Below are 15,402 nucleotides of genomic sequence, written 5' to 3'. Positions count from 1 at the left end.
AAGAATGTTGTTGTGTTTGATTTCCCTTCTTTCTCTCTCTCACTCCTCCCTCAGAATCAGACGTTGCTGACTTTGATGGTAGAAGCTCCCTCCTGTACAGATTCAATCAGAAGCTGATGAGCACTTTTAAAGATGTGATTTCTCTGAAGTTCAAGAGCATGCAAGGAGATGGGGTCTTGTTCCATGGAGAGGGCCAGCATGGAGATTACATTACACTGGAGCTCCAGAAGGGGAGGCTCTCCTTACATATCAACCTGGGTAGGATCTGTCATTTCTGTCCTCCTTCAAAAGAGATCATAATGAAAGCAAGCATATTCAGCTTTGATTTTACAGTACTTCTTTGATGGGAACAATTGGATTGTAGCACAAAATTTTCCCCCTTCCTCTGTACAATCTAGTAAGGATATAACCTTTTGGGAAATCTTGAATAAGTTTAGTAAAGGAAGTTGAAATTGAACATGTAGAAATATGGAAATTTGCAGAACAATCAACTTTATACAACACTTCCCCCACACACACCCCCACCCAGTTCCCTTAATATGTTAAAAGTTACATTAGGGAATACAAAAAAAGTGTCAATTGTATCTTGACTTGCATAAAATATCATGTGTATTTTGAGACATGAATACCGAGGAAAATTGGGCAGGATTGTGTTGATGATTTCTTTTGTTTCAAAAATCAGAATATACTTGATGCAAGGCTAAGAGGGTAGGATGTTTGGGTAGGTGTATATTCATGTGTGCAGTGTCTATTTATTTCTATTTTCCCCTCCATTTCCCCAAGTTTTTCTAGTCACTAAGAGAAGATATATGTGTATATCTACATATACTTGTATGTATGTGTATGTGTGTGAGTGTGTGTGTGTGAATATATTCATGGTTGTTAAAAAGTTTCTCGGCTAGGTTAAAGCAAGACTGTCATTACCAATACTAAGTGCACTTGCTTGCAATTCAGCTCATAGATGTTAGGGCTTTTCTCCCTTACTACTCCCTTTGCATTCAATGTATGTCTTCAGTTGCTTCTAATTGATCCCCCAAGTTGGGTGGTTCATGGCTCAGCCCCCTCCATGAGATGAAAGATCCTTTTGAAGGAAAGGAAAATGGAATGTGTCTTTTTGTAGCACACAGAGAGCAGAGTTCACAGGAATGGAGAAAATAGCTCATCTGTGGGGGAAGAAACCTGAAAAGTAGCCAAGCTACAGAGGAAAAATAAGTCACAGTTTGTCATGATCATGACCCCCCTCCCATTTAGTATTTCATTAAAAATTAGTAGATGGAAATTTTACTTGAAAATAGATATTATGAACATGGTGAAGTAAAAGAAAGACAGAAAAGTTTCATTTTTCTGGCAAATATTACGAGGCAAATAATACTAGGCATTTTTTTTTCTCTATCCAACAGGGAAGACATTAGGTTTAATGTTTTAAATGGTTTAGTAGCAATTGACTCTAAAGTAAGACAAAATCAGTCCAGGCACCTCTGTGAACTACAACTAAGGCAGGAAAATCAAAGCAGTGACAGAATTTGGAGGGCACTGTCAAACTCTCAGTAGGTTGAAACAACTGCTCAGATAGTCAAGTTAGATTAGATATTTCAAAAATTAGCAATCTAATGACATATTTCTTCTCTACTTGAGGACCTTTCAGCTCAGCCAATCCCACCCTGCGTTATCTTGAAAGAGTATACTCCCCCAAACTAAACCCATTGTTCAGTTCGATAAAGATTCATTAAGGACTTACTATGTGTTAGGTGCTGGGATACAAAGGCAGAAGTGAAAATAGCTTCTGATCTCAAGAAGCTTATACTTTAGTCGGGGAAAAAAAACTAGAAGACTGATAGAAAATAAATACTGCTTATAGTCTAGTCAGGAAAAAAATTGTAGAAGATTGTTAGAAAATAAATACAGAAAATTATATGAGCTGAAGACAATGGCATCTGGGGAAACCTGCCAGAGGCCTCATTTAGAGGGTGACTGCTGCAGCCAAGCTTTGAAGGACAGCCAGTGCAAAGACAACAAAGGTTGAGGAATGTCATGCCATCGTTGTAATTTGTTGTCTTCTCGTAGTTTAGTGTCTTCTTTCTTCTCCTCCTGTGTGGGGTCTTGTGTTGGAGATTCTTATGGATCTCTGGGGCTCAATCTGCTCCCCACCCCTGAATGTGTCTTTAATGTGTCTTTAGCACCTTCCCTATGAGACTACCCCAATATTCCTGTACATAGTTTGTTTGTACATAGTTGTTTTCATGGTGTCTCCCTCCTTAGTGTGGTCTCCTTGAGAACAGGAACTGATTCTTTTTTCCCTTTTCTTATATCTCCAGCATTACATACAATACTTGATACACAGCAGGTGCTTAATAAATGCTAGCTCACTGGCTTACTATGAGATAATCAGTGGAAGATACCATTTCATGCTGTTTCTCATAGGGCAGAATTTGTGGTGCATGTACTTCAAGGCACAATTAATAATTACAACTCTGTACAACTGAGCATCTTTCTAAAATGTCTTTATAACAACTATTGTTCCTGATTCAAATTACTTAATCTTAATTAATCTTATGTCATCTACTAGTCTGAAAATACTTGGAGACTAATGGATTTCTTTTTCTTCTCCTGGGTCTGCTTGGTGCCTACCACATACCGGGGAAGTATATACCACTCCATCAGTGAAGACTTGCAAATTGAATAAGTAATCAACTTTCCTCACACTGGCAAATTAAGCATGTGATTTAGTGCATGACAAGCAAGTCCATAGAGGTGTATTTGTAGATTTGCCTCATCTGAGCAATAAAATAACATTTGCCCATTTTCCCTGGGTTTTCCAGAAAAGTGGTAGAAAGAACATTAGATTTGGTATCAGGGCAACTGGTTTCAAATACTGATTCTACTATTTCTTCCTTATATAATCTTCAGCAACTTAATAGCTCTATATGTTAATTTCCTCACCTGCAAAGTAGAGTGGAATTTCTGAACACAGAGGCCCTTTCCTGCCCTGATTTTATGATCCTATGGATATTCTTATGTCACAAAAAGAAAGTAAACTTTCAAAGAGGCTTTTTTAATGAAAGAAAGACTCTTGTAAGACCAGGTACAATGATGTGGAGTAAGAAAATATAACGAGGAAGACAATTGCTTGTAAAACAGTTCCAGTGCAGGAGTGGCTTGACCACCCTTAATGATTCAAATCAATGACTAAAAATGCATCCTATTCTCTTTTCCCCAGTTTGCATGGTAAATAACAGAAATGCACAAGTTGTGCAGAGAGTGAAATATTCTGAAATGATAAGGACATAATTGCAAAAAGTCTTTGGTGAGAGAGATTGTTAGACAGCATACATTTCCAATTGTCCTCATCCATGAACCATTGAAATCCTTACCTATTTGAAATTTCAAATGAGAACGGGTTTCAAAATAAGTATAATACTCACATTTAACTTCAAGTTCCTAAGACATTACTGAGAAAAATTGATTAAAGAAAGTATGGTTTTGTTTGCTAATGCTAGACACTATATATAAATATATATGTATACATAATAGTAATTTGCATTTATAATAAAACTTCTTGAAATTACAGAATTTTAAATTTGCAAAAAAATCCTCAGAAACCATCTAGCATACAGAATAATGAATTCTAATTAAAACATATGAGATAAATATTGAGGAAGAACCCTCCATTATTGGACCATATAAATCCAGGAAAATAGCAACCATTTCCTTTTGAGTCTTTTCTTTCTAGACTAAACTTTTCCAATAGTTTCAACTGCTCCTCATATGACATGCTTTTAAGACCCTTCACCATCCTCATTGCCTCCCTTTTAAGTCTCTGTGGATTATCCTAGTTCTTCTTAAGCTGTAGTTTCCAAACCTCAACACAATATCCCAGATGTGATCTGATAAATGGATAGGACTGTCAATTCTTTATTTGTGGAAGCTTTGCCACTCAATTCCGCCAGAGGTTACACTACATATATTTTGACTGCCACATCAAACTACTGACTCAACATGATTTAGTAGCTCATTAAAATGTTTAGATCCTTTTTCTGATAAATTTCCATCTAACCATAATTACCTCATCCTATACCGATGAAGTTAATACTTTAAATCTAAGTATAAGATATTAATTTATACATATTAAAATTCATCTTATTAGAGTCAAACTGTAAAGCAGCCAGGTGGTGCAGTGACTAGAGCACTAGACTGGGAACCAGGAAGACTCATCTTTCTCAGTTCAAATCTGACCTCAGACACTTACTAGCTTTGTGAACCTGGGCAAGTCACTTAATCCTGTTTGCCTCGGTTCTTCATCTTTAGAGTGAGCTGGAGAATGAAATGGTGAACCACTACAGTATCTTTGCCAAGAAAACTGCAAAATGAAGTCACAGAGAATCAGATACAACTAAAAAATGGCTGAACAAAGACAAAAAGATAAAAAATAAGTTTTAGCCTGTCAAAAACTTTTTGTATTTTGATTTAAGCATATAATGTATTTGTTGACTCTCTGTCATCTGTATATTTGATAATTATACTATTTCTTTTTTCACTTTTTTACATTAATACATATTTATGAACTAAAACAAGCATTTCAGTGACAGACTGCAATAAAAATAAGATTATACATGAAACTGCAGATCTACTAAGCCCAATTTGCTATTGATTTGAAATATACAATAAAATTTAAATTTCTTTATTTCTTCCCCCTCCCCCCCACCGTACTATTACTATGGCTACTATTAGACACACACATACACACACACACACGTATGTATATGTAAATTATTCTACACATATTTCTAAGAATTCTATACACATTAGTTCTTTCTCTGGATGCAGATAGCATCTTTTTACATATATCTTTTATAGCTCATTTGGGTATAGTCAAAATAACTTATTCACTAAAAATCATTCTTTTGATCTGTTACTGATAAAAATATTACACACATATACACAGAACAGATCCCTGAGTTGCTACACTGACTACATCCTACCAAATTAATATTGAACCATTAAAAATCTGTTCTTTAAGTTTTACCATTCCCCAAGTTCTGAATCCATATTATCTTCTAAACCATGTATCTCCATAAGTTCAGTCAGTATAGCATGAGATATTATGTTAAATGCTTTGCAGAATTTCTGGTTAATCCATATATACTATGATCCCTCCTCTGCCCAACTATTTCCTTTCAAAAAAGAAAATACATTTATTCTGTGATGACCTGTTCTTTATGAGGTTATGTGTACTTCTTAGAAAGCATCACTTCCTTTTCTAGCCGTTAAAAGTTGTCCTTTCTGGCTTAGACTTTGTAGATGCTATTTGCTTCAGTTGTCTTAAAAAAATTAGAATAGAACTTTTAACATATTTTCTCATTGTATCCTCAGAATCACTCATTTGGAACTAAAAAAAAAACTGAGGTCTAGAGTGGTTAGGTGATCTCTTTCGGGTTGTTTAGTTAGCACAGGGCAAACCAAGAACTTCAGACTTCTAAATCCCAGTGTTATTTCTCACATATCTCTCATATCTTTGCATTAGAAATATACACACATGCACAATATACATGTGTGGGTCTTGTGTTCATGACCATATATCTATGCATATATACATACATTCACACATGTATACATATAAAGTGAGTAGTTTAATATATTCATCTGCAACAACTCAAGAAAAACACAATGAAAAGGTTATGTTGAAAAGATTTTCCAGATTATTTTTTTTAGCTATTTCCTGTGTTTTATATAGCATTTAATGCCTTTAGTTTTCGTGCATAGTCCTTATCACATTATGTCATTTTAGATTTTAAATGCATCATATTTTGAGAGTCAATTATGTGCAAGATAGATTTTACTTTTTTTTTTTAAGGAAAGTCAAATATTAGCTTCGAAATGTGTATGTGTATAATTCCTTCTTCTCCTTTCTCCAATGGTAAATAGGTTGTGTTTTTTGTTTTTGTTTTTAATTTGTTTTTGTTTTTTAACCTTGCCTTGAAAAGTAGAACTAGAGGTTGAACTTCTGTAAGTGGTATTGAGAGTCAGACAAGATGTGAACTGAATGTTCCATTTTTCTAGCTGCGGATTTATAAACAATTTAGCCCGATATTCTCCTTAGCACTAAGTACTCTGTGTAATTTATGGAAATCAAAATTTCAATGTGATATGTGACATCTTTTTTAAAAAAAGGTTTTTTTTTATTCCATTCTGTAACAGATATAAAAGAAGCACACTAAATATCCAGTCTAAGGAGAATTAAAATTCCCAATCTATCAAATTATTTTACCAACTTAACTTTCTCTAAGATTTGTTAAAAATAAGATTTCCCACAGAGGTGTTGAAATTCTGTGACAAATGGAAAGTAACTTGATTATTATTGTTCTGGCAGCTAAAAAAGAAGAGCAAATTAAATAAAATCTCATTAATTTAGACCCTTAATTTGCCCTTTTTGATAATTTGTTTTCACGATGATTTATGTTCCTTTAAATTTATCATTATGATTATCATTACTTATCTTTAATGTTTCAATGGACGAATATAAAATCCTATTGATGTGGGTATGACAGTAGGGCAGAATGGAATCTACCTATGCCCTGGACTTTCGAAGTCACTTTCATTTTCTTGTGCTTTCAGTATATACAATGGACCAAAGAATGAAATTCATCTTAAAACATGTTATCTATTTTAAAGTGTCTACTTCCTATAAATAATCCATTGTGATTTATTTGAATCAGTGGAGGCCTTCCTCTAGGCTATTTGACATTCCAAGAGTACCAGTGTAACACTCAGGCCATCCATTTCTTATCTTTTGCTTCTATTGTGTGACTAGTTACCTACTTTTCCAGGCACACATTTCTTGGATGACATCGCTTGAAACTGCTTCTTGTGTGGAAAGCAAAAGCGAGAATAAGCCACAAGCTACTTATGCCCACTCTGTGTCTCACATTTCCTTTTCAGTTCTTGCAATATTAATTTAGAAGGTGCTTAATAACCTTTGGCCAAATGATTGATTCTTCAGAGATTGTAGTGGGTCCATGATTCAAAGCCATAAAGCATTACATCTAGGTTTTTAAGTCAGGAACAAGCTTTTCATTATCAAAAACATTACAGAAATTCTCAAATGCAATCCAACTAGATTTTTTATTTATTTGTTTGTTTATCTCCCTCCCCATTTATAGTAGGAACTCCCTGAGAACAGGGCCTGTTTTTGACTTTGTATCCCTATCACTTAGCATACAAACTATCACAGAATGATCACTGAGTAAATGACTTTTAATTGATTGACTGCTTCATTGATTGGAATAAAATATTGATATGGTCTCAAGGCAAGGAAATTTCTTCTTTGAGAACTTATACACTTTTAAGACATGTTTTTCTAAATTTTATTTTCAATTAGCAAACAACTCTTTCTGTCCTATGTTCTTCCTATTGAAAATTAAAAATAAACTAATACTATATACATAGTCACAGTTAATAAATACCTACATTATTCATGTCTGAAAGGAACATTTTTCACAGTCCTTACCTTAACTCCCTCACCTCTCTATCATGAAGTGGTAGCTTTAGTTAGAGCCTCTCCTTTCCTCAAGAAAGAAAATATTATAGCTTGGATACAGAGAAGTGAAGTGAAGCACTGTCCTGTGAAATGGGGAATAGCCAGAGAGTTATGAACCTACTGTCCTAATCTGGTCTTCTCTTCTGATTATTGATTTGGTCATCATGTTCCCATTGTCATCCCTATCTGGAAAACTCTTTTCCCTTCTCTGACTAATCAAAATTCTATGTAGTTTTCAAGGGAAATCATAAATTTAACCTTCATTATAAATTATTTTAGACCACAGACTACTCCAGACCGGTCAATAAGCAAACATTATTCAGTGGCTACTATATCCTAAGCATTAGACTCCACTGAACTCTTCCTCCTATCAACAATGAAAGTAGTTTACACCATTCATTTGATACTTGTTAAATACTACCTCATATTATTTAGCATTTACATGTTTATATGTTTCATCCATTAAATAGCAACGGCTTGGAAGGCATGGGTGGTATCTAATACTTCTTTTTTATTAATCTCAGTGCCTGGGATAATACTGTTTTCATAATAGGCACCTCATAAATACTTATTGACTAAGTAGATATTTGCCTGTCTGAACTCCCTAGTATTCAAGTGTTACAATAGGCCCAGTTACAATTATGCTTTATTTTTTCTTCTATTTTATTTTTTTGCTCTTGGCAGGTGACAGCAAACGTCGTTTCAGTAACAGCCAGCCTTCAGTTACTCTAGGCAGTCTCCTGGATGACCAGCATTGGCACTCAGTGCTCATTGAGCGGTTCAATAAACAAGTGAACTTCACAGTGGATAAGCACACTCAACATTTCCGGGCTAAAGGAGACGGTGACTATTTGGACATTGATTATGAGGTGAGATGTGTTGTAGCTATCATTTACTTAGAGTTTGAATGAAGTTAGATGATCTGGGTCTCAGCAATAATATAAAAATAGTAGACAACAGTGATATATGCCAGTTGTATGAAACTGAGAAAAGTCATACTTTAAGGTTTACATCACATTGCATTCATGTAAGGGGGAGGTGGGAGGCATGCAGGAAAAAGGGGGAGAGAAAGAGACAGATTTACAGAGACAGACAAAGAAAAAGAGAGAAGGAAGGAAGAGGGAGGAAGAGAGAGAGAGAGGGAAAAAGAAGGGCTGGGATAGAGAGAGAATGAGATTGCTGAAAGCTGAAAATAGGGAAGGAAAGGATAAAAGGGTTTTCCTCACCTGCTTTGTTTTAATTGTTTTGTTATTGGAACTCTGTTTTCTCATGAATAAAATTAAGATGTTGAATTAGATGTACTCCAAGGTGCCTTTCCATTTTGGTATTCTGTGATTATGGAATGTACACATGCACTATACATGTATATGTATTGAATGAGGAGCTAGGAGAATGGAGACAAGCAAAATTCATCACTATCTAAGTGTCTGACGCTTTCTCTCTATATACATACATGTATATCATGTATCAGGATAAGTGCATGTATATATGTGTATGGGGGTGATATTTTGTATGTTATCTTGTGATTATGGTGGAACTTTAAGGAATTCACTAGGGAATAAGGCAATGAAGTATAAGGAATAATTTGTTAATTTATCTATAAATACAAATTTATGCAAATATGTATGTGAATACATATGCACAAATCCATATAAAGACTACAGAGTAATTAAATTATAAGAACTACTAATAAAATTTATAAATTTGAATTTTATCTTCTTAACTTTTCTTTCATTCACCTCTTCGGAAAAAGTGCTAGTAAGAAGTAAAGATGAAAATATATGGGATTGTAAATTTGACAGACTTGCTAATCTACCTCTGAATAATTGAATGTTGATTTTAGATTAAATTAGCGTATTTTCCCATCACTGTGAACAAAACCAAGGCTCAGGCTTTCCATCTTAAGTCTCCTTAAACAGACTATTGACAAGACATCCTATTTGCCTCTCTCATGAAGGACCTTACCAGTCTTTGAAAGAATTCAGAACACAGATGGGATTGCTTGGGTTATTAGTAATTGGAAGTTTAAAGAAATTTATTACTCTCTAGTGGATATACTTGAATGATGAAATTTTAAAAAGTTACACATAGTATTGTGATCATGGTAAAACTGTGAGGAAACTACTACAAGAAGACTTAGGGCAATGCAGAATAAGAAATTCTCTGTTAAGTGCACACATTAATTCAGGTTTTGTTCCTCAAATTCACTGGTAAAAATTCCTTGGATTACCTCACTTAATGTATGCAAACTTATGTTCTCATCTTTTTAGGAGTTCTGCTGATTTACCATCTAGTGAATTTTAATGCTCAGGGAAATGAAGAACCATGATGTCATCCAATTTGATAAATTTGAACATACTCTTTAGGAAGAGATTACCACAAGCCTCAGTCAGCACGCCTGAATTGCCTGGCATCATAAAAATAGGTTCCGTAGGCAAAGAAAAATATATCTGGCAAGCGCCATAAATCAGTTTCTTTATTGTGTCATGAAGCCCTTTGGCAATCTTAAAAAAATCTTCTCGACCCCTTTCATAACAATTTTAAATGCATAAAGTAAACTAGAAAATTTTACATGAAAGACCAATTGTATTTAAATACAATTATCAAATATATATATACATATATATATATATTTAAAGCAACTTAATGAGCCCTGATTTAACAATCTCTACCATAAATAAGAGCTCTTTCTGATTAAAGAGTAAAAGTCTCACCTAGGATATCTCAGGGAGTTCTAATCATTGGAGGAATAAAATGGATTAGATGGATTACAAAAAAAGTTAGTTATATAAGAAGAGCAGAATTATATTCACTGAAAAGGACATAGTATGAATTTCAAGGTAGCATTGAATCTCTACAGTTCTTGGAGGGGCAGTTCTTAAGGAAGCATGTTGTGAAGTGGAAAGACAATAAGCTAATTATAGAATCATGACTTTGAGAGTAAAATGAGACCTCAGTGCCATCCATTCAAACTCATATACCAAACTAATGATATTAATAATAATAATAACATTAAATTTGCACTATAACATGCCTCACAAATGATTTCCAAGCTTACCTAAAAGACCTATTAGGAAAAGAAATTCACCCCTAAAGAGGTAGCACTTTCCACTGTGGATAGTTCTAATTGTTTGGAAATTTTCCTAAAGGTGATCCTAAATTGACTTCTTTGAAATGTCAGCACATTATTGTTTTCTGCCACCAGAAGCCAGACATAATAGATATAGTTCCTCTTCCATTTGGCAGGCCTTCAAATACATATAGACAACTATTATGTCCCTTACTTAGACTTTTCTAGGCCTAAAACTCCTCTGAGTGAGCAGTTCTAGTAAGACTGTATTGTACAAGTGAAAGAAGACTGACTGGCATTCAAATGATCTGGGTTTAAATCTTGTCTCTGACCACTATCTCTGTGGTCTATGGATAATCCCTAACCTCTTTGAGCCTCAGTTTTCTTATCTGTAAAATGAAGGGCTTGGGATATATGTCCTCTGAGATCTCTTCCTGCTTTAGACCTAAGAGTCTATGTTCCTAATGCCTATACCACTATTAACTAACTGTGTGACTTTTGGAGGGTTACAGCTTCTCAGAAACTCACTAGATTGCAGATTGCAGAAGGTCTGTGATTTCATCTCTGAGATAAACCCCTCCCACCTTCCCTGCCAATAAATAGTTCAACTTCTTCAAGCCTACTACACAATCTTTATAAGTTACAGAGGCATAAATAAATAAATAAATAAACAAATAAATAAATAAATGAATGAATGAATGAATGAATGAATGAATGAATAAATAAATGAATGAATGAATGAATGAATGAATGAATAAATAAGTAAGTAAGTAAATAAATAAATAAATAAATGAAATCTGTGGCTTGGTTGACTTATTTATATAGATCATCAGAAGACAGTCACACATCACAGGACCGATAATCAAAATATTTTCAGATTTATAAAGCCTGCCAGAACTTATGGATGTATTTGTATAGATTTTGATAACCTTGGGTAACCTGTAGGTTATAATGAGATAGACTTTTAGCATAGGCCATCTATTAAAAGGGCATAATGATGAATTATCCTAGTGAAGGCAAATATTTGGATTATATTATCACTTAAGGTTTTTTTGAGTGCTAGCATCTATGATAATAAGATCCCTTCTATGAATCAAGGAGTATTGCTATTAATAAAAATATTTATATTCCAGCTAGGGACCATTTGAGTAACCTCCTCCTTGGTGCTGGTAGAAATACTCATCACAGATAGGATATGATTACAATGATTGCAGGCTGCTGAATTCAGGTCACAGATGTTCTACTGGTACACTTTCTGAATGGATTCTAAACATATTTTGTATGTAGATTAATTGAATTCTAATGACCTACATTCCTTATTAGAACCGCAACTGCCTAGAAAAAAAAATTTGTAAAGATAAATGAGGGCTTTCTTTCCCCCATCTCAAAGTGCTTCATATTGTACAGTAAGGTGGGAAACCATTGGACAAAGAATGAAAAGACCCGACTAAACCACTTAATGAGCATGCTACTTAATTATTTTCCTTTTAGTCCCAGGTCAAAGGCCATTTCCTCTATGAATCATTATCTGATAACATTCCTTAGCTAAAAGTAAACTCTCAATTTTTCAAATTCCTCTTCACAGAAAGAAAGCATGATAAAGTAGAAAGAAAAAAAAAACAGCTTTTGAGTCAGGGGACCTGGGTTCAAATCCTGCCTCTGATATTTACTACTTCTGAACCTCAAATAAATCATTTAATTTCCCTTAGTTTTAGTTTCCTTATCTGTGAAATGAAGAAGTTGAACTAGATGGGTACTGATACCCATCCTAGCTTTAGTACTATGTTCCTATGAATTTTATTTAATAGGATTTGGATTTTGAAGCTATTTGGACATCTGGTTCATTTACTTTAATAGAACTGTGTCTGGACATTTGCTTTAGTTTTATCATATTATGTCTTGTGTCATATGCCCTGTCATAGTCTTTCTTGTAGCTTGCAGTCCCCATGAAGGATAGCAATGGCATTCTTTTTCATCTTTTTGTGCTTATTGGTATCTATATAATGTCAAGAGTTCTTGTCTTGATCAGGGATTTTTGATCTCTACTTCACAGACATTGAAGGGAGCTATCAATACATTTCAATGTGTCTCTGAACTTGGAATGATAAAAAATGATTTTTATTTTAACTAATCTCTAATTGCAAATTTTCATTTTCTTCACTTATATAAAAATATTTTTTTTTCCTGAGAGGGGTCCGTAGATTTCACCAGACTGCCAAAGCAGTCCATGAACAACAACAAAAAAAAAGTTTGACAACTTCTCTAGATGAGGTACCTAGAATTGTTAATGGGACCTACTATGATACATTGAGAAGAGAAGCACAAGGTGAGCAGACATAAATGGGTTATCATCTGAATCCTTGGAAGAAGCCTACATTGATAAGATAACAGAACTATCTAAAGTTTGACATATTAACGTATGTTTTAAGTCAAATGCAAGACCTTCCACATACTAGATGTTTAATAAATGTTAAATTCAATATTGTGAATTTGTCTTAGGTGTGCTTGGAAACCCTGTTTGCCTAGGCTATAATTCAAGTAAAATTAGTATAAAAAACTACTTTGTAGTAATTTAGATTACCCTAGATTTTATGAATCCAAATGAGACTCCCATGAATAGTCCCTGATCTGCTACCTACATTTAAAGTCCATATCATTCCAAGAAGACTTTTAACTGGTGTGCTTTAAGGAGCTCTTCTCATATGTAGCATCCTCAAGGGATTACAGTTAGGTATAATAAAGTTTATTTAGTGATTAAAATAACTTCAGATTGCTAAACAGTGTTCTAGATAAGGCAGTAGAATAATTGATATTGATTCTCCATCTTTTAGACATTCAGTTGTAAAGCTCTAAGTAGAACTACTTGAAGATACACTAAAAAAGAAGAGGAAAGGAAGGATATTAGGAGGCTCTCTTCTAAAAGAAACTTAGTTAATGAAAATACTATGAGGTCTTGTCAGAATCCCTGGAACCCATTCCTACATTTGCTACTAATTTTTACTTAAATTTATAGTATTCCATAGAACATTAGAACTCCCAGAGATCACAAGGTTATGCTTTACTCAAAGTAAAAATACAAAGATCACTGACAAAGTACTGGGTTTTTTATTAGAGGGTCTGAATTCGAATCATGATTCTCATAAATACTGTCTGTGTTGTTTTGTCATTTCTCTTCTCTGCAGCTTGGTTTCCTCATATTAAAATGAGAGGATTGGATGCGATTTTAATTATTTTTTTTTCATTTAAAAATGTATTTAGTATATTATTTTCCCATGTAAAAACAATTTTAAAAACTTTAAAAAACATTTTTAAAACTTTGCGTTCCAAATTGTTTCCCTTCCTCCCACCCCATGCCTTGTCATTGAGCAGGCAAATAATTAGCTATACGTTAGAGATGGGGAATCATGCCAAATATTTCCATATTAGTCAATTGTGACAAATAACAGAGACCAAAAATATCCCTCAAGAAAAATAAAGTATTTTTGCCTGACTCAACAAGACTTTGTTTAAATCTATAAATGGCAGAGTAATAAATGCTTACTTAAAAATCCAGGCTATCTCTAAACTTCCACTGTGTATTGCCTGGGGTATCCATTAGCATATGACTCTGACCCAACATAAAAATTCCAATATTCCTCAATCTTGTGGTGATGAAATTCTTTTTTTAATAATCTTTGATATGGACTTTTAACAAAGACTCTTTGAAGGTGAAACTATATCTCATACCCTAGTTCTCCTTTCTCACCATACCCATTTACCTTTTCAAAGAACTGGGATAGGTTATTTCTCCTTAAAGAAACCATATGTGTTGGAGTCAAAATGGTGGAGCAGAAACATGACTTCTGCGCAGCTCCCACTCCCACCTCCTCCAATTCATGTAAAAAAAAATGACTCTAATGGAGCTACAGAATCTACAAAATGACAGAAAGAAACTAACTTCCCACTGAAGACAGTCCTGGCAGGCCTTCAGGAGGGGCCCATCAGAGCACTCTGGGAGCCAAGCCCAGCCCTGCCTGAGACAGAGGTTTTAGCCTCAGGGGGTTTGACATTCAGATACAAGAAGCTAGAGAACCATGAGAAGGTAAACAGGGAAAAGGAATCATAAGGAACTTATCGAAGTTGAACTATTAACATTCCTACATGGAAAAATGATCATTGTAACTGATTGTGATAGTAATGGCAATTAAAGATTCCCCTGTATTGGCTTGGTTTTCAAATTGATTGTGTTAAAACCCAGAGCTTGTTAATCCCACCTGTGGGATGGGCTTGTTGATGTGAAAAGAAAGTCCTGAACTGGGAGGAGCTGGTGACTTAGATTGGGAGACACAAGAGAGAGGCAGAAGATCTTTTTGGAAGCAGCACCTCGTGGAGGGAGAGAGAGGCTAAGAGAATTGCTGGTGGCCGCTTTGAATTGCCCTGGACTTTTGAGACCTGCCCCCTGAGCTGCCAAGGACTGAGGAGACATGGCTGTTTTGCTGGTACTTTGTCTGTCTGTTTTGATGTTGTTTTGCCAGATTTGTCCACTGGTGAAAGACAGTCCTTTTGTTGAAGAAGTCCTGGAACCTGGCTGTTCACTAAGAAGCCCTGAGACTGTCCTGCAGACAGAGAGTGAATACTGTCCACTGGTGAGGGACAGTGCTGTTGTTGCAGGGGTCTGGAGACTGTCCTGCAGACAGAATGAATACTGTCCACTGGTGAAGGACAGTGCTGTTGTTGCAGGGGTCTGGAGACTGTCCTGCAGACAGAGTGAATACTGTCCACTGGTGAAGGACAGTGCTGTTGTTGCAGGGGTCTGGGA

The 15,402-nt window shown here is 34.9% G+C and overlaps 1 protein-coding gene across 2 annotated transcripts in view; it reads left to right on the top strand.

Annotated features, from left to right (window-relative positions):
- CNTNAP5 (contactin associated protein family member 5) overlaps positions 1-15,402 on the top strand; it is a 934,370-nt gene that overhangs the window by 416,309 nt on the left and 502,659 nt on the right. For both annotated transcript variants that reach the window (XM_069066887.1, XM_069066888.1), the window contains exons 5-6: positions 55-258; positions 8,219-8,403. In XM_069066887.1, the coding sequence (XP_068922988.1) occupies positions 55-258; positions 8,219-8,403 (389 nt within the window). The remainder of the gene's footprint in view (positions 1-54; positions 259-8,218; positions 8,404-15,402) is intronic.

Source organism: Petaurus breviceps, unplaced genomic scaffold (assembly GCF_028583685.1).
Source record: "Petaurus breviceps papuanus isolate PSGF00001 unplaced genomic scaffold, PetGlider_PUasm1.0 90731, whole genome shotgun sequence".
Taxonomy (NCBI): domain Eukaryota; kingdom Metazoa; phylum Chordata; class Mammalia; order Diprotodontia; family Petauridae; genus Petaurus; species Petaurus breviceps.
This window is presented reverse-complemented; position numbering and strand designations above follow the sequence as displayed.